Genomic DNA, 24,685 nt, shown 5'->3' with positions numbered 1-24,685 from the left:
CAGAAGTCTTGCTTGATAGATCCTCGTTCCAAAGCCTTTCCCTGGCCCATGACATATCTAGGGAAAGTCAGAGCTGAGTGTTTCTCTTTTTGGAATAAGAGGTATGGGGGTCTTTCTAGGGGATATCCTTTTGGAGGAGTCTCAGTCCGGCACACCACAGTGCCACTGTCTCCATGTGTGCTGAGTTCTGTCTGTAGTTGGTCTGTGTATCTTGGGTTCTGTGTATGGAATAGTCTCTGTGTGTATGGATCATGTGGCCAGGAGTTCAATGATTGTGTGTGGGAGTGGAAAACCTTTCTGTGTCTGAGACGGCATGTGTGTTTGCAGGTCGCTGTGTGGAAGGGGCTTTGTATGCGAGTGCCCTGGTCTGTTTAGAGTATTCTTTGTGTCTGCAGGACAGCTAATGCATCTTAGGGGCATGAGTGTGTGTGGTTGCATGGCTACTGGCCCTGATTCCATCACAGGAGTTTAATCAACATGGCCAATTTGCAGTGTTGAGTTGATGTCCAATATATTGAGGTGTTACCAATAATATGGAATCATAATAAGACACAATTCCCAATAACATGGAAAGATGCTTTTCGTGATTTCCCAGTGCCACACAAAAGGCACCTACATGTCATAGCACCCTGGCGTCACTAGAAGTACTGGTTTATATGCCTGGGGGCACCTTAGTGTGTCAAGTGCCTGCCTGGGACACTAGGGTCTGGACTAATAATCAAAAGTGGAGGACTTCGAGTAACAGCAGGGGTTGGCCGAATGTAACACAATGCATCGGAAGAAGTCCTGGTGTTACAGGCTGCACATGGAGTTATTTGTGTACCATGCACTAAGGATGGCGAGATCAGTTGTATTGGGGCAACGATGGGTATTGCAGGTTGTTATCAGTAATACCAGGGGGCTGCTTATTGTGCTTGGGTACTGCCGATAAGCTCAGAGTTCTGCAGTCCATACTATGCCAGGGCTCAGCCAATCATATGCTGGCACTGCGCATTATGTGTACTCAGAAGGTGCTGCTCGGTGTGGCTAGATGATGACACCAGTATGCTGCTCAATGCATCCAAGTGCCTTCTGTGTTATCCTGGAGCAGGCAATTTGCCAGGCTTTTGCCAGAAACGTTAGTGTGCTGTGGCTAATATGAATAGGCTCAATACATGGGAGCTTGGGCAGGCACATTGTGGGCTTTGTGTGCTCTGCTTAAGCACACTGCGAGTGAGTGGACTCAACACCCCAACTACGGTCAGAATGTCCACCCTCCAGTCACCTGACATCCAAACGCGGTCTGCATGTCCCATTGTGGCATAATGGCAGCGTAGGGCAAGCGAGTCGAATATGGAGGTCTGCAGGGTATCACTGCTGACTTATGAACTGGGCATCTGTGGCGCTCCAAAGAGGTTCTGTGCATGGATAAATGTGTCGGATACATTAATGGGCGCTGCTGGCTCATTCAATGCTCATAAAGAGCTTTGCAGGATCTGTGCGCGTTGTGTATAAATCAGGCCCCTGGTCTCTATCTTGTTCGGGTATTTCTGACTTCATTTCGAAATTTCCTCAGAATTATTTTTCCAAATGAGCCTTTTCTTTTCCTTATAATGACGATAGCTACCTTTTGTATTAGACGATTTGGGGTGGTCTCGAGACTCAGTTCTTGGTATGTCGTTGTTTTCTTTCTGTATGATTTGTACTTTCTTGAATTCTGATTTCCTCTAGTTTTGATGCACATTTTTACACCAAAATATTGCAAATATTTTTTTTTGCTTCAGAGCTTTCATTTTCTTTTTACATGCTTATCCGATAGTCTGCATGTCCGCATTGTAGACCAGAGTGTGGAACCATTTTATAAATGTGAATGCTTTAACATTAGAAACTCTTTCCCGCTTCCCCTGTTATTCCCAGAATTCCCTTATCTCCTCCCTTGAATCATCTCCCCGCCCTCTCCCCTGTGGGGCATGTAACCAAGATGTCACATTTAGGTGCCAACAGCTAAGCTGTTGAGGCTTTTGTGCTGATTTGCACCCTTTCCCCCTGGATGTGCAAAAGCTCCCAGCCATTGGATTCAATGGGAACATCAGAGCCTCATTGAATCTAATGGGCAGGGGGGACACCATGTCAGAGGGGCGGTGTACCGGATGGAGTGATTGCTATTAGAGCTGCTGCGTATATATCTCTGGACATGCATGTAGAAATAGGGGTGAAGCATGCAGAGTGAGCAGGTTAGGGGGCATGGAAACGATAGAATTTGTACACATTTATATTAACCAGGCATATGAAAAAAGACTACCATTCCCTGAGGTGGGTGGAAGTATTTAACGCTAATCGTAGATATAGTAAAAAGTGTGCATCTCCTAACTTGTGCTGCAATTTGAAGTACCTTTCAAGACTATAAAACCTGTACATTTCGGAGATGGTGCCATCAATATTTCAGAATGTACTTAAGAATTCATTTTTAAATGACAGCAAAGCCTATATGTCCAGTAAATACCTTTACACTGAGAAACACGCGCACATGTCAGAGTTGCAAGCTGCTGCACTTCCTTTATTTGAGCTAATTGGCTGGTATGCTAAGGGGTTGCATGCATTTGCTTTGCGTGTTTGTGTTCGGTGGTGCTGAGAAAGGAATCGTTTTACCTTAATACGCTCGGTCACCTGTGAGAATTAAATAAAGTGACAAGAATGTATAGTAATTAAGCAATATGCCCCGAGCGCCGGGGTCATTACCGACTCAGGTAAAGCCCCACGGCCGATAGTTATAGGCCCGAGCAGGTACTGCCTCGGCGAGGGCCAATCAGAATGGTTCTTTCATTCTGATTGCGGCCTCACCAGGTACTAATTAATAAAACTGTTTGTTGAAAGGATTACCTGTATTGACTAATGGAGCTTGGAAACAAGAAGAATTCAAATGTTGGAATATTTAACATCCCTCAGTCTGCAGGTTTAATTCCTCCGAAGTGCTTGATGAATGAGGCCTAATGAAATATGACCATGTTTTCGAAGGGCTGCAGTCCAGCTGAGGCAATATTGAGGCTGTATTAACCGAGGTGACGGGCCAACCCTGACACTGCCCAAGTTAAGGGTCCGGGCCAAGCAAGGTTAATAGCGCCATTAGCACCCGCGTGGTTTCCCACACTGGGGCTAATCTTTTTTTTTAAATTAAAAAAAAGAAAGAAACGTACCTTTGGTGTGCGGATTGGCACTGTGCAGTGCTGCTGTCAGGGAAGTCCTTTTTCCATTTTGATGACGGTGACATCATTAGCATGGAAAACAGACTTGGCTGACAGCAGCACTGCGTGGCGCTGGGCTGCGCAACAAAGGTGAGTTTAATTTTTTCCTACTAAAAAAAGACACCATTAGCATCCGTGTAGGAAACTACATGGGTGCTAAGTGGGGAAGGGGGAGCGGGGACAGGAGAGGGCCCTGGCCGCCCAGGCAGTTCAGAATGCGGGCTTGTACCATACAGTACAGCCCACGTTCCGAGCCTCCTGATTGGCCAGTGCCCCCTCCCAAGGTGCTAATTAATTTAAGGCACTTTGCCTTATGTATGGTGTGTCCTGAAAGGGGTACATACTGACATGGGGGGGGGGGGTCTAAAGCCATCACAGGTTTGTCCTTAAAGGGCAAATGTTAATCTTTGGTGCTAAGCCATCAACAACTGGCATTCTCTGGCAAAGCTACCACAGATGTGTCCTTGTAGGGACAAATGCTGGTAATATTTGGGAAAAGCCATTGCAGGTGTGTCTTTGAAGTGGCAGATGCTGGCTTTTTGGGGCACAGCCATCATGGGTGTCTTTTGACATTTGGCATATGATGGAATTTTGGGGTCAAGCCTTCACAGTTGTGCCTTTACAGGTGCCTATGCTGGCTTTTCTGGGGAAAAATAATCACATGTGTCTACTTAATGCAGCAAATGGGAGAATTGAGGCTTGAGCTAGCAGGGTCTGCAGGAGAGGCAGACAGAAAACGAGCAGCTTCAGCAGGCACATATAACCCATCCAAGGTTTTGGACTCTGGGACAATGCCACGAGGTAAGGTCAACAGTGGGTGTCCTCTGATTAGCCAAGGACCGGATGCTATAGGACCGGATGCTATCGCCTGCCAGGTGCTAATGAGCAGTGCTAATGACGATTAATTGCCCAGAACCCGAATTAACTGGCCGGATTGAAGCAAGGGTCATTAACAACAGGTATGTGCCCCACCCCTAGGGAACTAACATCAACAGCATCGAGTACAACTCTGCGTGACAGGAGGGAAAGGGCTTTCATGCTTGTGTAGTGAACACTGCGCATTCCACACACACACACACACATTCAAGAAGAAATGATAGCCACAAACACAGATGCCGGCGGAGTCACAGACAGATGAAGCTTTGGAATTTCGGGCAACTAACCCTAGTTAGGGCCCCCAATCGGGTGAGAATCTTCATTGAGTGATGTTTAGGCAGCATTCAAAAATGGATACTCATTCCTGTTCCTCATTATTAGTTGCTTTTCCTAAATATACAATTGCTTCTTTTTTGTATTCCAAATAGTCTATGCGTCTCATTTCCTTTGGTTTCCCCCCACAAAAAGTACAGGATTGACCTCACTGTGGCTCTGGTTTTGTTCTGGCTAGGTCATTTTAACATGTCTACAATGGTGTTTTAAATAAAGTTTCAAAAGCTGTAGAGAATATAGAATTAGGCGGCTACAATCTCCCTGGATATGAAATAATCTTATCTTGTCACCAGAGCCCCAGAGGGGCACAAGAATCCAAATTAAAATCTGGACACATCCAGTAAAAGCTTTAGATAAGAAGTACCTGGAGAAGCTGGGCACAAGCTACATCCTAGGCGATAATCCCCAATACGCTAGTACTAAGGTTGTTGTACAGAAAGATTCAACCGTAAGAAGCGCAGTGGGTAAATCCTAAGCGTCCTGGCCTTCCTCCCAACCCGCTAACCTGTAGCAGAGTGATCAAACCAGCCTGATGCCCTTTTCAGAAGCACCCAATACCTCCTTATACAAAGAAGCCTTAAATAGCCACCTGACCTTTTTGGGAACTTTGGATCCTCCCCTTCCTCAAATGGACAAGGACACTCAACCTGTGTTTAAGAGTCACCAAACTCACATCAACACCGCCCAGGCATGACATACCACCGAGACGCTGACATGGAAAACCTCCTCAGGCCTCCTCGCGGATCACCTCACTACCTGAATGAGACCAGACATCCCACCGAGACGCTGACATGGAAAAACTCCTCAGGCCTCCTCGCGGATCACCTCACTACCTGAATGAGACCAGACATCCCACCGAGACGCTGACATGGAAAAGCTCCTCAGGCCTCCTCACGGATGACCTCACTACCTGAATGAGACCATACATCCCACCGAGACGCTGACATGGAAAACCTCCTCAGGCCTCCTCACGGATCACCTCACTACCTGAATGAGACCAGACATCCCACCGAGACGCTGACATGGAAAAACTCCTCAGGCCTCCTCACGGATCACCTCACTACCTGAATGAGACCATACATCCCACCGAGACGCTGACATGGAAAAACTCCTCAGGCCTCCTCACGGATCACCTCACTACCTGAATGAGACCATACATCCCACCGAGACGCTGACATGGAAAACCTCCTCAGTCGTCCTCGCGGATCACCTCACTACCTGAATGAGACCAGACATCCCACCGAGACGCTGACATGGAAAAACTCCTCAGGCCTCCTCACGGATGACCTCACTACCTGAATGAGACCATACATCCCACCGAGACGCTGACATGGAAAAACTCCTCAGGCCTCCTCACGGATCACCTCACTACCTGAATGAGACCATACATCCCACCGAGACGCTGACATGGAAAAACTCCTCAGGCCTCCTCACGGATCACCTCACTACCTGAATGAGACCATACATCCCACCGAGACGCTGACATGGAAAAACTCCTCAGGCCTCCTCACGGATCACCTCACTACCTGAATGAGACCATACATACTTCCCTGTTTTTTTTTAAGTTGATGCACAAACTATGTCTGTCTCGGGAGGATAGCTCAGGGGCCATGTGCTCACCTTGGAAGCAAGATGACACGAGCAAAACACAGGTTTGAACCTCGGGTCCGCACTTAGGTTATTTATAACATGCTTACTATCCAGAGGTTTCTATCATATCATATATCATAATAGTTTTAAAATGGTCAACCATGGCGGAGATTTAGTGAATTGGTGTTACTACTGGCAAAGGGACAAATAGCTCTTTAATGGATGGTAAAACATTCCCCCAAGCTGCAAAACTAGCTGAGTGACTTATCCTCCTGGTTATTGCCAAGACTATGTATAGGGAGATTCAAGTGGGGGGGCAACCACAGACATCCATGGACAGACTGTGGGGTAACCATGATTTTAGGATGCCCATTGTATTTCCCAGATTTGAATTAACACTTGCAGCGGATTGATATGGTTTACAGTCACTATTTCGGATAACATTTGGTGGAAAGTCAAAATGTCGAAAAAAGAATGTTGACATTTTTTTTTCCAATGTCTTTTTTTGTTTGTTTTTTGTTCGAAATGGGGGGTTACCCCCCTAACCCCCCTTTTTTATTTTTTTTCTATTTTAACCCTTTTTTTTACTTGTGGAACCAAAAAAAAACATGTAAATAAAAATGTCAAAAAAAGAAAGCATTCGAAGAAAAAAAAATTGTCATTCGACCAAATCTTTTCGACATTGTGACTGGATACGGATTGAGATATTACTGTCACTGGTGAATGTACAACGAATAACTACTCAAGTTATCTTTGAAGATTGAATTTGTCTGGATAGAACACATGTAAATATGGATTACATGATATCAGCTGTTTAGGTTGCTGAATGATATGGCAGGAGTTCCTTTGATAAAGGATAGAGGACTATCCGAAATGCATTGGGCATCCAAAAATACAAATGCTAATGGATTACCTGGTTCTATGTCGTTTTACCGACACTTGTTTTTTTCAATGGATTTTCTACCCACAAAATCCATAGAAAAAACAAATTGAATTATTTTTTTAATTTAGGGGTTCTCCCCCCTAAACCCCAATTTTCCCATGTTATTTTCACCAACCCGACCCCTCCCAATTTCTCTTAACCGCTTAAACGCCTGCCCCCCATATGTATTTCAATTCGTTTTTTCGATGGATTTCTTTCGGTAAAAATTCAATTGAAAAAATGACAAGACGTCCTTTTGCCGACAATCTTTTACTTTGTATGGCTATAGGGTAATCTGGTAAGTGCAGAGAAGGAGTGAAGTAAAACGGTTCATACCACCTTCTCATGTACCATTCTACATGTTTTGTTCGAGAACATTTTTTTATGTATATGTGGTGAATACAGAAATGCTATGCGTTACACTGAATATCTAAAAATCACGATAAAAAGAAATCCTTGTCGAATTGTCAGGTGTAAATGTTATTAATTAATTAAAATGTGATGAAGGGTGTTTCCCTATAGGAGTTCAATTGGGAGACTTGTGTTGTATAACTAGACCTTTTGTTGTGATTTTGCCCATTGTACTATGGACATAGATTTGTTGTCCCTGATACTGAAGAATTTGGATGAAAATGCATAATCATGGACCTGAACATTTGAAAGACCTAGCATGTTTGCTTTCCCCTTGTTCATTTTACTGGTTGATTATTTACAATGAATTACTAACTTTTATCATCCATGGTTGTACATGGTTTTACTTTTAAAGTACAATTTGTAATAGTCACCTCAGAAGACTATAGTTTTAGGAAGTTTTGTTGTGAGAAACCACCATTACACTACACCATTTGCCTGTCCACAAAAACAGAGTTCTCCATTCAGATAGAACACTGCTGCAAAAAACAGACCTTCAATGACACATCGGGTTTTCCTGTGGAATAACAAATGGCTGTGTGGTGCAGCACAGGTGCTCACCTTTGATGGACCGCTAACAATATCAGGGTGACTTTGTTAAAATCTTTTTTAACTGTATAATTCATAGTGTTAAAAGGAGATAAACATATTTACCCACTCAATTATCTTAGCCGTGTATTTAATCATGGTGGAATGGAAACATATCTTGCTGTCGGTGTGGAAAGCATTGTGGGTATGCAAATAGGCTCATTCCTGTGGGTATGCAAATAGGCTCATTCCTGTGGGTATGCAAATAGGCTCAGCCCTGAGGAACAGAAAATGTAGTTCTCGATCCTGGTGGAAGTGGTCACTGGTATGCCCATTCCATAAGGTTTATACGACCTCCTGGCATTTGGCAGTTAATTTTAATTTTAGAAGGATGGGTTTTCAGATGTGAAGTTCCTTTGAGGGGGTTGCTGAAAAACGGAAACTAGCATGCTATTGTTACCAGATATACACATTTGTCTTCCAACCAACAACAACCCTTACGACTAAACATATATCCACAAATGAAGAGAGGAGTAACATCAAAGAGGCATGTCCATGGACCATAGAAAATCCATGGTCCAATTGCAGCGAACCTTTCCAGGCTGACCACGTTTGAGAATGGACAGCTCTGGTTGCCTGTCCTTGTACACAACTGTTACATGCACTGAGAGCATGGATGAAATAACTGTGATTTTTGTCCATGGTCTGTCCATGAATCGGAGACAGAACAGGGATGACAAGGTGGACAACTCTGGTTGTCCATGGTATCAAGGATACACAAAGAACGGGGATGTCTGAGCAATTAAAACTCCTAACTGGACGCAATGTAATATTAGCTTTATATTTGCTTTTTACTCATTTTCTGACTTTGCAACTGCTGGGGATGCAGTGAGTAAGTCGCCAAACAATTCTTCACTGCTAGGTACTACATGTTGCATGCATGCCATGTAACTTGGTCCTGCCGATCAAGCATATGTCAATAAATCTGCGCCCTGGATTGTTAGAGGCCATGATAGCTAAGCTACAGTTCCAGAAATCTGGGATAAACTCATGCGGCTTGAACTGAGCCGCTATGTCAACCTTCGGACATTTCAGCGACTCGTCTAAGAACAGGTAAGTATTTTTCCCCTAAACGTTTGCTTAATTCTTCAGTCTCCGGACCTAGAGTATTTTAATGGAAAATACTTTCAAAAATTCGTACACCTCCCATATAGAAATTTCAGAAGCAGCTGCTTAGTTATTACTGGGTGGGAGTCTAAGCTCAAAAGCTAAATTAAAAATAACTCCAAAACTTCAAAGCATGTCAACTTTATTTTGTAATGTGGTGTATTTTAAAATCACTTGTTAAAAAGTGAAGGAAATTCTCTTTTTGTTACAAGATGGCTTTTCAGTAGAAATATTTTTTTTCTCAACTTCGTCACCGGAAAAAAGGATGGAACAAGAGACTTTCGACTTCACCAAGTCTCCTTACAGTTCACATAGAAGCTCCGCTGCTGCAAATAACGATTCTTGAGATGAAACATTGGCCCTGTATTTCATTTCAAAAGTTGCCTTCAGCCTTGCGTTGGCAATGCTAATATGACAGAACGCATTAGAACATATCTTGGCGGTGCGTCGACGGTCTATATCGGCGCTAACAGATGCTGCCGCCGACGCAGTCTCTATTTCACTGCTTGTCACTTGTCACAGATTACGAGTGCATTCGATTCCAACAGCTATTGCATGCAACAGCCCCAGGAATGCTCTCACGCTATATTTGGAATCAGTGTGCTATCAAAAAACTAACACCTGCAAAGGGAGGCGGGGGATTGCATCCTTATTCAAGATACCATTACCTCAATCTGTGAAAGTTTTCGTTTTTGAAGGGCATCGCCCAACCCGAGCTCATTGAAAATGTAGGCCCTTAGTCACAAAGGGTTTTCCAATGAGTTTATTTTGCCATTATAAAATGCTTCTGTGAATTAGGTCCTCAGATTTTATAGGCAGTGCTGTAGCGTGGCTCGTGCACCATTCAATATATGTATAATGAATGTCCTGGCGAGCCAAATGGATGCATCCTATAGGAGAAAGCCAGCCACCTGCTCCATTGGCAGTGTGCAATTGGTCTGGTGAAAATCTGTTCAGAATATATATATTTTTTTTAAACAGCAAAAAAGGCCAAACTCTAGTAGATATTCGAAGGTTGCAAAGAAATTCGTGGTTCTGCACTGCATTCCACAATCGAGAAACACACTTGGCTGATGAGGCTCCACCGATTGGTAGGCAGTCCCAGGCGGCAGTAAAAAAGAATTTGATTGGTTGATTGAAAGAAAGAGGGCAACTCTGTATATAGGTGGACGAAACGTGACGATCGCCACCGTCCTTCACCGTGGATTCCATGCTAAAAAAATGAAAAGGGGCGTATAGCACTGCACTGGGGCATATCCCAATCCTTAAGAGCATCACAAGGTAGAATCTGCCTAATTTCGAAGATACAAAATGGGAGATTTAATGATATGACCGGTGGTTCCAACTCTGGAGCCACAGACCTCGCTGAGGTCCATGGATCAGGATCCGCGGACCATGCACTTATACTGGGTCTCTACAGTGGCAAGCACCCTACATGGCCTCCGTCCATGCTCCTTACGCTCATTGGGGTTCCATGAGGTTTCTGAGCCATTACCATGCCCCATGACAGTGTCCACTCAGATGCCCAATGGGCACACCGGGACTCTTTGAGGAGATTAAGGAATGGTCGAAGACCATGCGCTGGGCAAGGCGACCACGGGGCACATTCCGACTCTTTTAGGTGACCGTGGCAGGCATGCAGGCCATGCACAAGGCTCACTTTGGGTCGCTTTCATGTGCCTGGGACATGACCAAAGCTGACCATGCTGTTCACTGATCTTCACATAACTTCTATAACACATACAAACTCCGATGCTGAACTTGTTGTGGAAGTTTCGGGTGGCCATCCCGAAGGGTGCCACTTTCATTGGGCATTCCAAAATGTGCAATTCCCATGCGGTTTCACTCATGGCAAACTGTGTCCTCACCTACAACCCAAACAGCTGGATGGATTTGTGCCAACTTTCTCGATGTGTGGGGGTGGCCTGGCGCTGAAAGTGTGCTTTCACAGGTTTGACCACTACATCACAACACTTGCTTTCAATGTAAGATAGTGTAACTGTGGCATTGATGCATGCCGAGTCTTGTGAAGAAGTGGTGCAGGGTGATTTTGTGGGATTCGGTAATGAGTTCATTTTGATATGATTTTGTACAGTAACATTGGTAGACTTCGGTTTGCTTTTTGGACTGAGTGTGTGTACTTTTATCTTGACATTCCTAACGTTTGTAGACAATAGGTACAAACTTAAAACAGTGTTTTAAATTGTTTGACCAAATTATACATTTAACTATACCTGACCATATTTCTGGTTAGTTTTCCCTTCAAAACATCGAAATTCAGCAACAATATTGTGGTTTCTGCTGGCACCATAACTGAGCCACCACCACTGTAAAACAACAATAACTCACACACTGCTAATGACACCTCTAGGTGTTGTGATTCCACTGGGAATCAGGCCTTCATTTTCATTATTACAGGAGTCGGGTGAATTTTGAGTGGTTGCCCCTCGCATGAAATTTTAAATGGCCCTAGACAGATGGGACCAAACCTCTTTTCCTCTAGCTCGGCTTAAGACCCAAGTCCTGGTGGAAGTGAGTATAGGTGCATGTTCTTGGTGTTGGACTATGTGGCGTCCGGAGCAGTTCAGAGCAGTGGCCCCGTGGTCACTGGACCTGGCCAGACCCATTGGCCGCATTAACCCTAATGATGGCTGGTGGGCCCCCAGACAAGTCTGTGGGACACTGATGAGTCCATGCTTCATGTCCCATGTCTGGAATTGGGGTGTTACGTATGGACCAGTTTGGTTGTCCGTGGGCCATCAGGTATCTGAAAGCCCCTCGGGTAGCCCACAGCTGATGTTTTTTTTAGACATATTACGTTTTGGAGCCCTTTCTTGACTTCAAAGGGTGATGACCACAAGGGGCCTCGCGTGTTGCTTTTTGAAATTTTAGCAGTGAGTAATCTGGCCAGACCCCACTAAAAATGTGCGGGCCACAATGGCGACCATCTGGCTAGACGGATGGATTTGCATCAAACCACAAAAAGATTGCAAGTCTGACCAGATGCAACGGTCATCTCAATGGTTTGGCACTAATCTGTGCAGCGGTCAGGGCAGTAAGTGGGAGCACAATTTTGTCTGTAGAATATCAATGGAAGAATAGACATTTTGAGACCACCCAGTAGCTTTTTAACACCAAAAAGAGTCATAGAATTCGCTTAATTCTTTGGGAAAATTTCATATAACTTTGATAAAGACTTCACAAAACCTTTCCAAAACGGCAACAAAGGTAGAAGCGACACAAAAACTGCTCTTCCTATGAGGAGACCAACTTTAGCATAATTACAGAGTAACCAAGCCAAACTCACTAACACATACAATTTAAAGAATCCTTTTTCAGGCACTTTATAGATTAAGGCCGTTATTCTCATATGTTGGTTAATGACCACAGACTAATCCTAGCGCTCAATGGATCTCTAATGGCTAATATATGTCCAGCTCTTTTTTAGCTGAGCATCCCCTAATTAGGTTACTATGAACACAGCAGCAGATCAAATGCGGGGGGTTTCAATCTGTATGTACATACGCCATGCATGTATTCCTGCATGTTCAAGAAATGCCCCTCAGTATTGCAGCCCAGTAGGTACTAGCCAAGTAGATTTATCTAACGTGATGCCCATTGGCTGTAACTTTAAAAAGTGTACCATTGTTTGTATTATTCACTGCACCTTGCATTAGCGTGGCAGGCATGCATGCATGCATGCATGCATGCTTGCTTCTGTAATATTGAGTACACGTTGAGAGCAGTCTTTGGAGCACATGCTTTCAGTAGGTACATTGTGTGCTCTCTTGTTGGATTACATCAATGCACAAATATACACATCTTGCTTGAGACGAATTGCTTCACGTATACACTGCGGCCCATGCACACAACGCAGTATGGACTGCCAACAACTGCACACCTCACCTCTCTACCAGCTTTGCATGTGTCTCCCCAGTCCAATTCAAAACTAAGGTACATTTTAGAAATGCACGCAAGACCCGCAAGCTAAAAAAATGCAAAGTGATGCATTTAATCTGAAATTGGTATGAGCTTGAGTTGGCAAACCTTGCGAATCGACGCCCTGCGTGTTGGTAAAATGATCGGTGTAGGGCATTGGTTAACACAGCACAGAACGTGTTTATTCAACTTTTATACCTTTAGATTTCGGAATGTCCTCCTTAGTATTGCCTGCTGTCACTCTGTATATCACCAATAGACATTAATAAAATGATAATAGTTAACCTGAGACGTTGTTGCGGTCTGCGATATGGTAAAAACCACACCTTCAAAAAAACAAAATGGCTGACAGATTGTCATGATTACACTATGTACCTGGCCACAATATGAATTTGTCTGATGAATGTATTTATCTTCATTCTGGAAGTGGTGGTAGGGAGATGGGAAGCCAAAGCTCCTGGCCCCACACCACCAGCAACACCCAACGTAAAAAGGATTGAGAACGATGATGCCAAATCTTTAGGCGGATTGAGCGAGTCCCGGGGAGTGGAAGTGAATATTTGATTGGACGGGTGTGAACATGTGAAGCTCTATAGGCCAGAAATACACCCGTATGCGCGACATGTAACATACAAGTCAGGTGTGCACCAATCGGCCAAGTGTACATATGCATGAACAGACCCATCAGGATACATATATATGCAGCGAGATGATGGATACATTGACTGGTTAGAGACACGGGTAGCAGGAAAGCTGATGGAGATCAAAGGCAGATAGATACATAGATAGATGATGTAGAGATAGATCAATAGGAGGAAGGATAGCTCAGGGGCAACGAGTTTGTCTTGGAAGAAAGACAGCGCAGCTCAACACAGGTTCAAATCCCAATCCCGCACTTAGAAACGACTTGCTGGTATTAAGCGCATTATAAATAAACAATAAAATAAAAATAGACAGATCTATGGGCAGTTAGGTAGATATGGTATAACGTCCTTTCATCGCCAGGCCTTTTTACATGTAGGAAATTACGGAAAAGTTTAACCATTTTTTTAGGGGGGTAGGAAAGGGCAGATAAGTGGTAGGGGGGTCAGTAATAGCTAAAAATAGGTGGTGGAGGGGTGGGGAGTTTGGGGGATACCCCCCAAAAATTGCCGACCTTTTTCGTTATTTTGTACACGTTTAAAAGGCAATAGTAAACATGCCTCAGGATGAAATGACATAGAACCGTGCCTACATAGCTTGATAGACAGGTGGATTGAAGGGCATTTTGATGGACAGGAAGCAGAAAATTGGGCAGGCATAGATGGAAAGCAACCTAAAGCTCAGAGAGTCCCACACACCTAGGAATGCCTGCGGGAGCTGGCAGGGCATGCTCAGTGCCAGCCAGGGCAGGAAGTGTAAGTATCAGAGACTGGCATGGACAGCACTTTGCTAGAGGCCTTGCACAGCACGAGCTGGCATTGCCAAGCGATTTGTTGTAACCCTTTACATTCCAGATTCAGAGATTTGTCTATTTAGCACTTCCATGCAGAAGTGTTATAGTTATTGTTCACAGAGTAGTTCAAATGATATAATAGTTTGTATACATATGATATGCATCTATATATTTATATATGAATACACGTTTGTGTAATATATAAGACACATGCAATTAGGTTCGCACACACCACCACCCAGGCGTCCTCTAACCTGTGCACTCTAGTATCTAACTGTCCAAGCCCTACCATCTCCTCCTGCTCCCCAAAGGAACGGCTCCGCCATGATGCACACGTAGCAGAGCGCCTGAAACTTAGGGCATACCTGGAAAATGACCACCCGGAATTTGTTTTTCCTCAGGAGCTCTTCTTGCTTGGATTCCACCTTCTGGACGTGGCCACTCTGCTTATCCACGCGGGCTTTCACATCTTTCACATTGGAGCTCACTTTGCGGGTTTTGTCTAAGAGCTTGTTGACGGTGAAGCTGGTGTTGGCGTGAGCCTGGGCCAGCTTTAGAATGTCGATCTGGATGGACTTGATGGCGTCCTCCATTTCTCGGTGCCGCTCTTCGATCCTCTTCTGGCTCGCCTGCACGTTGTCCACAATGTTCGCTACTTTATCTAGGACGGTCACAATCGTCAGTGCCGCATCTTGCTCTTCTTCGTCTTCCGTGACCACCGACAGGCGGTTCAGGTGGATTTTGTCAACCTCCGGGGTGGCTTCGTGGAGATCCATTTTTGCTCGTGGTCCGCCGGCTCTGCAGTTCCTGAAGAATGACTGTTCCTCACTGCGATCGCACTTGCTCAGTGCCGCAGTTTTGGCATGAGTGCAGAATGCAGGAGCGTGACAGCTGGGCTCATAGATGTGTGGGACAGGGAGCAGAAACTCCACCCCTGGAGGGCGGTCAAGCATTTATAAATACCGCATATTCCAAGAGGATTGTCCACATGCCTTCAGGAACATGAACCCTCTAAAATTAGGAAGCAACGTCTGCCTGCTGCCAGCAATGCAGCGAAATGAGCCAGTCCAGCCACAGTATCACCAACATGCAGCACAAAAACGCACCAAAGTCACACAACGTACCCCCCGTGAAGCATATGGGAAGGGCATTTATTACATAAAGATATTAATGTCCCTCTTTTAACAGTGCCTCTGTACCTTTTTGGCAAACCTTCTTTTCCCCAATGCATCGGGGGTCAGATTACAGAAAATGTACACCTGTGAAAATGCACCTTTGCACGGTATTAGCACTAGTGCAAAGTTGGGCCTATTTCTAAGAACACTAGAACATATTAGAAAACCATTGCACCATGACAAGTGCAGTTTGGCCTGGCATAAGCACCAGGGCAAACATTGCCCTAGTGCAAAAAAGATACATTTTCACTACATGTTTGCACCAGGGCACAATGGTATTAGCACAAAGGCAAACTTTAAATGTAGCTTTTTTGCACTAGGGCAATTGCCCTGGTGCTTATGCCAGGCCAAACTGCACTTGTCATGGTGCAATGGTGTTCTAATATGTTCTAGTGTTCTTAGAAATAGGCCCAACTTTGCACTAGTGCTAATACCGTGCAAAGTTTCTGTAATCTGGCCCACGGAGGAGCATATTGTATTAAAGCAACCTACACACAAGTAGCCAGAACGCAAATCTCAATGACAGAGCCCGTGTCCAGGTTTCTCTCCGTGGTGCTTTACAGCAGGTGTTCAGAAATTCCCGGCTCGCTGTCGCTCTTTATTGCAGCTGGTTTCTTGCGACCCAACGCCAACTCTTTTGCGGGCACTGCCGCCGCTTAGCCTGCTCAGCGCAAGCTTGTAAGAGCATGCACAGTTCAGCAGAAGGCAGGGATTTTAGGATGGTACAGGCTGCTTTTTCATTATATCCTAGCACGTTTGAACACTGAAAATAACATTACACGGTATTGAAATCCTGCCAACTTTTCCAAAAAACACACAGAAAAAGGTTACCCGTACAAGCAGGATATCCGGATCTGCTCATGCCAAACGCACAGGGATGGTGGCCTTTGAGGCCCAAAAAAGAAGCAAATGTCGTTTTAGGTGAAATTGAATCACAGAACATGGCTTCTGACTGCATTCATTTGGTCACTGTCGTGTAATTCGCATTCGCATTGCGCATGCGTGTAACTGCCAGAGCTTGAAGCCTTAAGACTTGCCAAAGGGTGGGATTGGGCAAAACGCAGTGATGCGTCAGCAGTTCCACTCATAGGCAATTGCACCCCCTATTGGCTGCTTTGCCCCCCCCCCCTAATTGGGCGCCCTGCCACCACCCCACTCTCCTTTAACCCCCGTGTTGTATCAGTTCGTTCGTCCCCTCCACCCCCCAAATACTGATTTCTAGTGACGTAGCTGGTTCCTCTGTTACGGTTTTCGCAGACATTGAAAAGAAATAAGCACACACAAACTTGAAAATGTAGTGAAAACTTTATATGGTGACATGCTGTTCCAATTAAAATGTTGAAAGCATTTTGTAGTTTCTTTTATTAACAAATGAATGAATCCCACATGCAGAATTCCGACAGCTTAAAACGACATGTTAAACAGCTGAACACGTACTCACATGGTCCCTCCGGAGCTTTCAAAGAACTCAGGCAAATTAATCTCAGAAAATCGGTTCTTTGCGTGCTGTCCTTTTTTTGGAAGTGAGAACCGCAACAGGTTTAGTCATTGGCGTCCTGTGTTTTGCCTTGTAAACACAGGTAGTAGTGTTACTTTGTCATTAGCACACGTCCACATTTTTGTCACTGTTAAAACACCTGTAAGAAGGGTTGAGCGGGCGTTTTTCCGGTGATTTGAGATGAAAGCAACAGTCCTCTCTGTAGGTTTTACCAAATATTGTGGTTGTTTCCCATCTGTCGACAGAAGTTATTGATTTTTCCAGTTGTTGTTCTTTTTCATAATATAGTCATACCAACAATAGAAAGACAGGGTCGGGATTGTGAGGGTGGCCGGGGGTGCCATGTGTTCCCCCTCACGTTTTTAAATATGTCACAACTACACACAGTACACAGGTCATGCAAATTGGCAGTGTCTAAAAAAATTGGTTACTAACTTCAAAAAACATTGAGATATCAATAACACAGTGTCTCCTAGTGTCTGGTAAGAAAGAAAAACTGTAAACATGTTACCTTTTAGTTCATGCCCGGTTTGTTCGGTAACTTTTTTTTTTGTTCTGTCTTTTCTTTTTTCTTCCTGTTTTTTTTTTTTATCTACAACCATTGGCGGTGGCAAGTCTGTCGTCCCGACAGTATTACATTCCATGAGTAAAGCACGAGTCTATTATACAACCATGTGATACAGATACAGAAAACAAGCGATCGTATTCGAGAAAAAAAACGAAAAAGGAGAAGCGCTGGGACAGGACCCGCTGGGTTAGGGTCGCTGCTCGCTGTTATACCACAGACCGACTGAGCTACACTACAAAAATGTCCAAAAATAAGGCCTCTGAAATAAATATTTCCATTCTTTTAAAAAAAGATATAATAAAAATGTACATCACATGGCCAAGGTAGGTATAAAAATCATCACGCTAAACCATCCGGGATGAGGGGTCTGACGTGAAATGGCCCAGGTTCTGTTTCTGCCGACGTCCTCTGTTGTTTTTAGGGCACTTTCTGCAATTAAAAAAAAAAACAAGCAGTCAAGCGGTCAGAATTTGTGGAAATCTGGCAGATTTGTTTTGCATTGCCTTGGCGATCAAGGGTCTGCAATCTTTGATGCTCCAGGTGTTTTGAACAGCAACTCCCATCACCCCAGCCACCCAAGCAAATCATGCGGGATCATGGGAGTTGTAGTCCGAAATATCCGGAGAGTCGCAAGTTACAGACCATATCAACTTCTGGGGTAATTCCTATAGTTGCAACAAGTCATTTGACACTGGATTTGAAAACAATAAAACAATAGAGAGTGAATGAACACGTGTTTGTACAATTGATACAAGTGGTATGATTGCACAGGAAAATTACGATGGAGAACAACAATACCTCAACAATGATTCTTTACCCACCCCCTATCAGCACCACTGTAATGTTACCAGTCACTGCTGGACCTCACTGCCTAGCATTCATGCATAGTAAAAGGTGATACTATAACATTCTCACCAGGCCTGTTGGGTCTCCTTATTTGGTTTCCTACTTTAACACCCAGAATCAGTTTAGGTGCAGACTCACTAAGGAGTTACTATGAATTGGCCTTAATCTAAACCTGGAGAGGGCTATTTCGATTCACAAAGAAATTACTATTTGCATATGGAAAACGTTATTGACCTCCTTTTAGCCAATCAGAATGTTTAAAGTGCAGTCAATAACTACCTGTATTAATAACCTTCTAAACATTCTAATATTCAGAAGCAGAAAGGCAAGCAACAATATGATTTCCAGTCAGGATTTAGCTTCAGCAAGACAATTCCTTTCTGGGAGGGACCTTTTCTTTGCTGTAATATGCCATTTAAGACATGAAAGAGAAAGGTAAAACATTAGAAAATGCTTTCACGTTCCTATATAGAAACGGTTTACTTTTACATGACATCTCATGCATGGTCATGTAAACCTGCTCCAGTTTAACCAAGTTACAATTAAAATGCTCAAGCTATAAAGACAACAATGTTATTTAAATACTACTAATTAAAACCACATTTAATTCACTAACTCAGTTCGTCTGTTTACTTTACTCGCTCTTAAAGCACCATTTAACTTCACCACATAATCATTAAAACATGTATTGCTAATACCACCATGTGCTAAGAGCCTTATGGACTTCGAGGGGCGTCATTATCACTTGGGATAATGACCCTTCCCCACGACTCCTTCCTCAGTCTATAAGGCTTTAATAGTAACTTTAAATCAGGAGTAAGTCAGAGTTACTTGTAGTAAGTTCTTTGTGAACTGGCCCCTTAGTCTTTACTGGAACTCTCTTTGACTCAAAGATATTTTTTACATATGAACAAGTCCAGTTCAGGCAAGTCTTGTCCAGACTCCTGTATCATGACCCTGACCTGGGCAGCCCTCTACAAATTCAAGATCGATCCTAGCGATGAGTGGCAAGCACCATGTACTAACAACATTATGGATTAGGTGTGTCCTAAACCAACACAATGCGGGTCATTCCGAGTACCGCGGTAGGGGTTTAATGGCACCGGTAAGGATGCTGGTGCCGTTAACCCCCTACCGCCGCATTCCGAGGTCCCTTAGCGGGTGCCACTGGGGGCGGCTGGTTTTATCAGCAGCCCTTAGTGGGACCCGTTAAGGGACCATGGAGCTAATAACGGGCGCGCTATTTGCGGGCCCGTTATTAGCTCCTTCCCCATTCCCATTGAGCCCTATGGGGGCTCGACTGGGAATGGGGAATGGTTTTCGGAATGGGAAATTACCGGGTCCGCATAGGTCGGAATGTCCCGGTAAATTCACATTCCGACACCACGGACCTGGACGCGGGTTTGGAGGCAGCCATGTGCTATTTGCACCATGGCTGCCTCCACACTCGTAATGACCCCCAATATCTACGGCTCTTTTTCCTAATCATCATCCAGGAAACACTCCAAGAAACTCTGACAGTTCTGCCACCTACTATACTGCAAATCTTTCAGCCACCAAGGGTAAAGGCGGGCGTTGCCACCCCCTATAGTGGTAATCAATGCTACCTTTATATAAAGAAATGGTATATCATTTCACTTAAAACAATTCCGAAAAACCCTCTCTTTGTTCAACAATTGTAGCATTTTCCTAGTGGTGGTGACTGAATGACAAATAGTCCTTAGGGAAAGTCAGTCATATACATGATCAAGAGCAAAGAACATCCTGATCACAGCCAAAACATGGATGCAATTACTGCCTTGACCAATGAGATATAGTGGTAACTAAATAGACATTGCTTGAGGGAAGGAATTGAAGGCACCAGGAAAAACATTGATAGTATAACTCATAAATTATTAAGGTAGGTTCAGGTAATATATAATATCAGTCAAAGTGCCATGTTGAACACACAAAGCTAAGCTGGTTACCAGAGCTGTGTGTTGGATTGATATGTGGCGACACCAAGGAACCATGCAGGGGTTTCGCAAATTCCTTATTATTTGCCTGGCATATTGATTCATTTGCCTATAGTTTGATGACATAACATTTCATTTTACCATTTGCCATATTCAACTCCATAGAAGCTAAGGTGGATGGCATTGTCATTCCTACCCAGGATTCTCGGGGTGCATAGTCGTAGATTGCTAATCTATCGAAGGCATTGCATGGCGTGTCTGATAAGCAGGTTTATGAGTTGAAATTGGAACTCCCAATATATATGCATTATAGTGAAATACCTTGCAATGCACATGTTCCCTGACCTAGAAGTATTAGGAACAAGAAGAAATAAAAATAAAATGTGTGACGGTCTTGGTTAAAAGAAAGGGTACACTTAACATTTTCATATTGGGGACGGTTGCTATATTCAAAATGATTAAATTCCCAATGTTTCTCCCTGTTTTTAGATGCCTTTCTTAATATTTAACACGATTCCATCTGAGTCCGACAAAGTCTGAAAGATTGGCTATTTCATCTTAGGGTTTGGTAACCCCAGCTCGTTTGTATGAAATCATATTCGAGTATGTTGAGGGGTGGTCTTGCACTTTCTTACCTTGGATTTTATTTCTGGGCATCATGGATACATTGTCTCCAATATATCCTAAACATGGAGCAGGAACCCCCCCCCCCCCAATATATATTCAGGCTTCCAGACAATATTTATGAAGCAAGGAAGATACATATTTTCTTGGGAATTTTTGCTAAATATATTTCCATTGTTTCATTATAGGTCTTTAAGTAGACACTTTTTTAAAGTACCAACTTTACCATTTAATGGGGTTTCTAAGACATGCCTCAGAATGTCTCAGACACAGCTGGTTGTAAATGGGTAGAATATGGGATTAAAACAGAGGGACAATTATTCTTCAGGAAATTATTGCACACCCTTGCGGAATTATGGCTACAATGCAATCTTCTACTAACATATCAGATGTGTTATTGTTAAAGTAGAGACAACGTGGCGTTCCTAGATGGCAGTGACATTGACCATAGTATTTAATAGCACAATAATATCACTTGGTTATATGTGGCGACTCAATTAGTTCTTCCAAGGGAAAACCAATCTAGAGTCAGATCTGGAGGCGCAAGTGTTTTCCCAACAGAGATACAGGACACTGCTGCTATTAGAACCAGTCTTTGTATTCTCAAATTTAGCATACATAATTTGAGTATTTATTACATCATTGTAGGGTGATACCCCAACTACGCTGAATAAACGCTAACTCAGGCATCAGAAATCTCCTCCTCAATATCTCCTTGTTTCTCCACGATTTCCCTAACTTGTCTTTCCTTTGATCAATACTCGACCGGAATGTCCATATTTTTTAATTAGATGTTCTCAGCTAAGATGCTACCTTGAATTATCTTTTAGATCTGTTCAGGATCACTAATGAGCACATTGGGAATATTGACAATATTATTAAGAACCCTCTCATTTTGGCTCATTCTTTCATAGCATTGATTTGGAAAGTCTAATTGACTTAATAATCACATGACGCAGTTTGCTCGGGAGAGAAGAATTCTGGGCAATCGATTAGAGATTCAGTCGGTTTCACAGGCTTTACACAGCTATTATAATGACTATGGGCCTCATTACGAGGTTGGAGGTAACCATGGCGCTATTAGCGCCATGGCTGCCTCCAAACCCTTACCGACTCCGCCCTGGTGAATGGAGCAATTACCGGTCCATTCCAAGGTTGCCGGGACCGGTAATTCCCCATTCACCAGGGCCCTTCCCCATTCTCATTTGAGCCCCCATATGGCTCAATAGGAATAGGGAAGGCGCTAATAACGGTACTGCAAATTGCGGTACCGTTATTAGCTCTAAAGTCCCTTTGCGGGTCCTGTCCTTAACACCTGGAAAAACCAGGCGTTAAGGGAGGACCCGCAAAGGGAACTCGTAGTAGGGCGGTAAGGGATTACCGGCAACGGTGCCCTTACTGGTGCCGGTAATCCCTTACCACCCACCTCGTAATGAGGCCCTATATAATGTATGTGTTTTATGCACGTTAGGCAATAGCCATGATTCAATTATTATAAGCAATCGGTTGCCCAACTTTTAAATCATTTGAGAACTGCTTCTGTATCAGAGGATTAATATTCGTTTTTTTGTAAAATTGTTGCAGCTAAACCATAGTTTTGTTTGTATGTTAATGTTTTTTCCTCGGTAAAAAAATGCAAACCGCAGACATTTCATCAAAAATATGAACAACGTGAATGGAGGACGCAAGTGTCACAGGAACAAGTGATATGATATGATATTTTATTTATATCGCGAAAACATAGAGCCTAATTCATGGAATATTTTGCACGGTGCAAAGTGACTTTTCACTTGTGCAAAGTGATTTTACACAGCCAATTAACACCCTGATTCATGGAACAGTGCAAAGTGTCTTTTTGCCGTGCACAGTCACTCTGCACAGTGAAAAGACACTTTGCACTGTTCCATGAATCAGGGTGTTTGTTGGCAGTGGAAAGCCACTTTGACAACTGAAAAGTCACTTTGCACCGTGCAAAACATTCCATGAATCAGGCCCACAGTGAGCAGACAGATAAATGATGAACTCTTTGGGGTCACTTGAGGTTTTTTCCAAATCACATACCTTGTTATGCACATGACGATTGCAACTATGATGGCTATCTGTACTGCTCCAATTATTGCCGCAATGAGGACATGGGTAAGCTTTTGCCTACTCGGAACAACGTAAAGAATGTTAAAGTCTGTTTTTTCACAATATTGACCGGTGTATCCAGAGTCACACCTAAAACAAAGAACAACAAAAAGAAGAGCGAAAAAGCATATTGTTAACTTGGCAGTCGAAAACGTCCTGAAAGTGTACAATAGTGCAAGATAAAATACACATGCCTTCTGAAATGTCCTGATCTTTATAATCACTGCCATTAAAAAAAGATGACCCTCGCCAGGGGCTTTGGACACGAGTTCTTCAGTGGGACTTAAGAAACTGCAGCAAAACTTGCTTTGTGAGCATGGGGGAACATTATACAGATGATGCATTGTGATTAATTGGGTAATACATGCAACAGATGGCATCCCTCAACTCGCTTCTGTCGCTTTGACTGACAAGCGATCCCACCAATCCTGATGCTGATTCCGGTTATCCCTGCGACAGATGCGCAAATCCCTTTTGCCCTTCAATTGGTTAGAATCACAAAACAACTCTCCAAAATGGACAGTTCCATCAAATTCCTAATGGAACCCTTCATCTCAGACACTAATTGCATCACCTTGGTCAGAGCCTTAATTATGCCAAGGTTGGACTACTGCAGTGCCTTGCTGGGAGGAGCCAGAAAATCATGTGTCAAAAAGCCTCAGATTTTGCAGAATGATGATGTTAGAGTCATAACATATCTTCACGAAATAGGAGCATATATCATTGCACAGAAGGAATGTACACTGGCTCCCTGTAGAAGCAAGAATAGAATTTAAAATCAACACCATGACCCATAAAGGTCTGTTTGGAAATGCTCCCAAGTATTTAAAAGAGCGCATTGTCATGCAGAACTCAACTAGGACTACTAGATCGAAATACTCTATGCGACTAGATTGCCCTCGATTCAAAAGGAAAAGGGAAAAGAATGGTCATATCCTGTGAAGGCTGCCATGGCATGGAATGAACTACCCATCAAGCTGCGTCGCATTCAAAAAAAGCACTAAAGACCATTCTGTTTTCTTAAGTAATTGTATCTATCTCAAGAATTGTTAACTTGCTGTTTCATCATCCTCTTTTTCCCTCCATCAATCTGTTTCATCCGCGCCCTGATGCCTACTGGCTACTGGGCGCGTAAGAAATAAGTAAATAACAAAATAAAATAGGCAGCACTGCGCCACCTGTCCCTCGTGTGAATAGCGTCAATGGAAATCCACCTGAAATGCACGCAACTGGCACCACCTCTAACATCCATCGGCAGTTCGTAGAGAGGACGTGTTTGTTCCCAATACGACTTTTCCTTTACACAGGTGTCTTTGGTGACAAATGATTGGTGTACTTACATTAGACAGTGACTTCCTGCTTTTGCTGCACCAAACCAGGCTCCTAAGCGAATTGCTTAGGCACCTCTTGCTTTAATTCCCCCACCTCAGTTCTCATGCGTTCTCCCAATATAATCTAAACTTCTAA

General features: G+C 43.6%; 2 protein-coding genes across 2 annotated transcripts in view; both read right to left on the bottom strand.

Annotated features, from left to right (window-relative positions):
• The window catches only part of CAVIN4 (caveolae associated protein 4), a 55,502-nt gene extending 40,151 nt beyond the window's left edge, over nucleotides 1-15,351 (bottom strand). Inside the window, exon 1 of the mRNA XM_069620633.1 lies at nucleotides 14,788-15,351. Coding sequence (XP_069476734.1) covers nucleotides 14,788-15,198 — 411 coding nt within the window. The 5' untranslated portion in view covers nucleotides 15,199-15,351. The remainder of the gene's footprint in view (nucleotides 1-14,787) is intronic.
• Nucleotides 15,352-16,883: 1,532 nt separating this feature from the next.
• Nucleotides 16,884-24,685, bottom strand: part of TMEFF1 (transmembrane protein with EGF like and two follistatin like domains 1) — a 577,671-nt gene continuing 569,869 nt past the window's right edge. The window contains exons 9-10 of the mRNA XM_069620632.1: nucleotides 23,150-23,308; nucleotides 16,884-18,092 (exon numbers count right to left, since the gene is read on the bottom strand). Coding sequence (XP_069476733.1) covers nucleotides 18,008-18,092; nucleotides 23,150-23,308 — 244 coding nt within the window. The 3' untranslated portion in view covers nucleotides 16,884-18,007. The remainder of the gene's footprint in view (nucleotides 18,093-23,149; nucleotides 23,309-24,685) is intronic.

This window comes from Ambystoma mexicanum, chromosome 5q (genome assembly GCF_040938575.1).
Source record: "Ambystoma mexicanum isolate Mex_15411 chromosome 5q, UKY_AmexF1_1, whole genome shotgun sequence".
NCBI lineage: Eukaryota > Metazoa > Chordata > Amphibia > Caudata > Ambystomatidae > Ambystoma > Ambystoma mexicanum.
The sequence above is the reverse complement of the archived record's forward strand: the minus strand, read 5'-3'. Positions and strand labels throughout refer to the sequence as shown.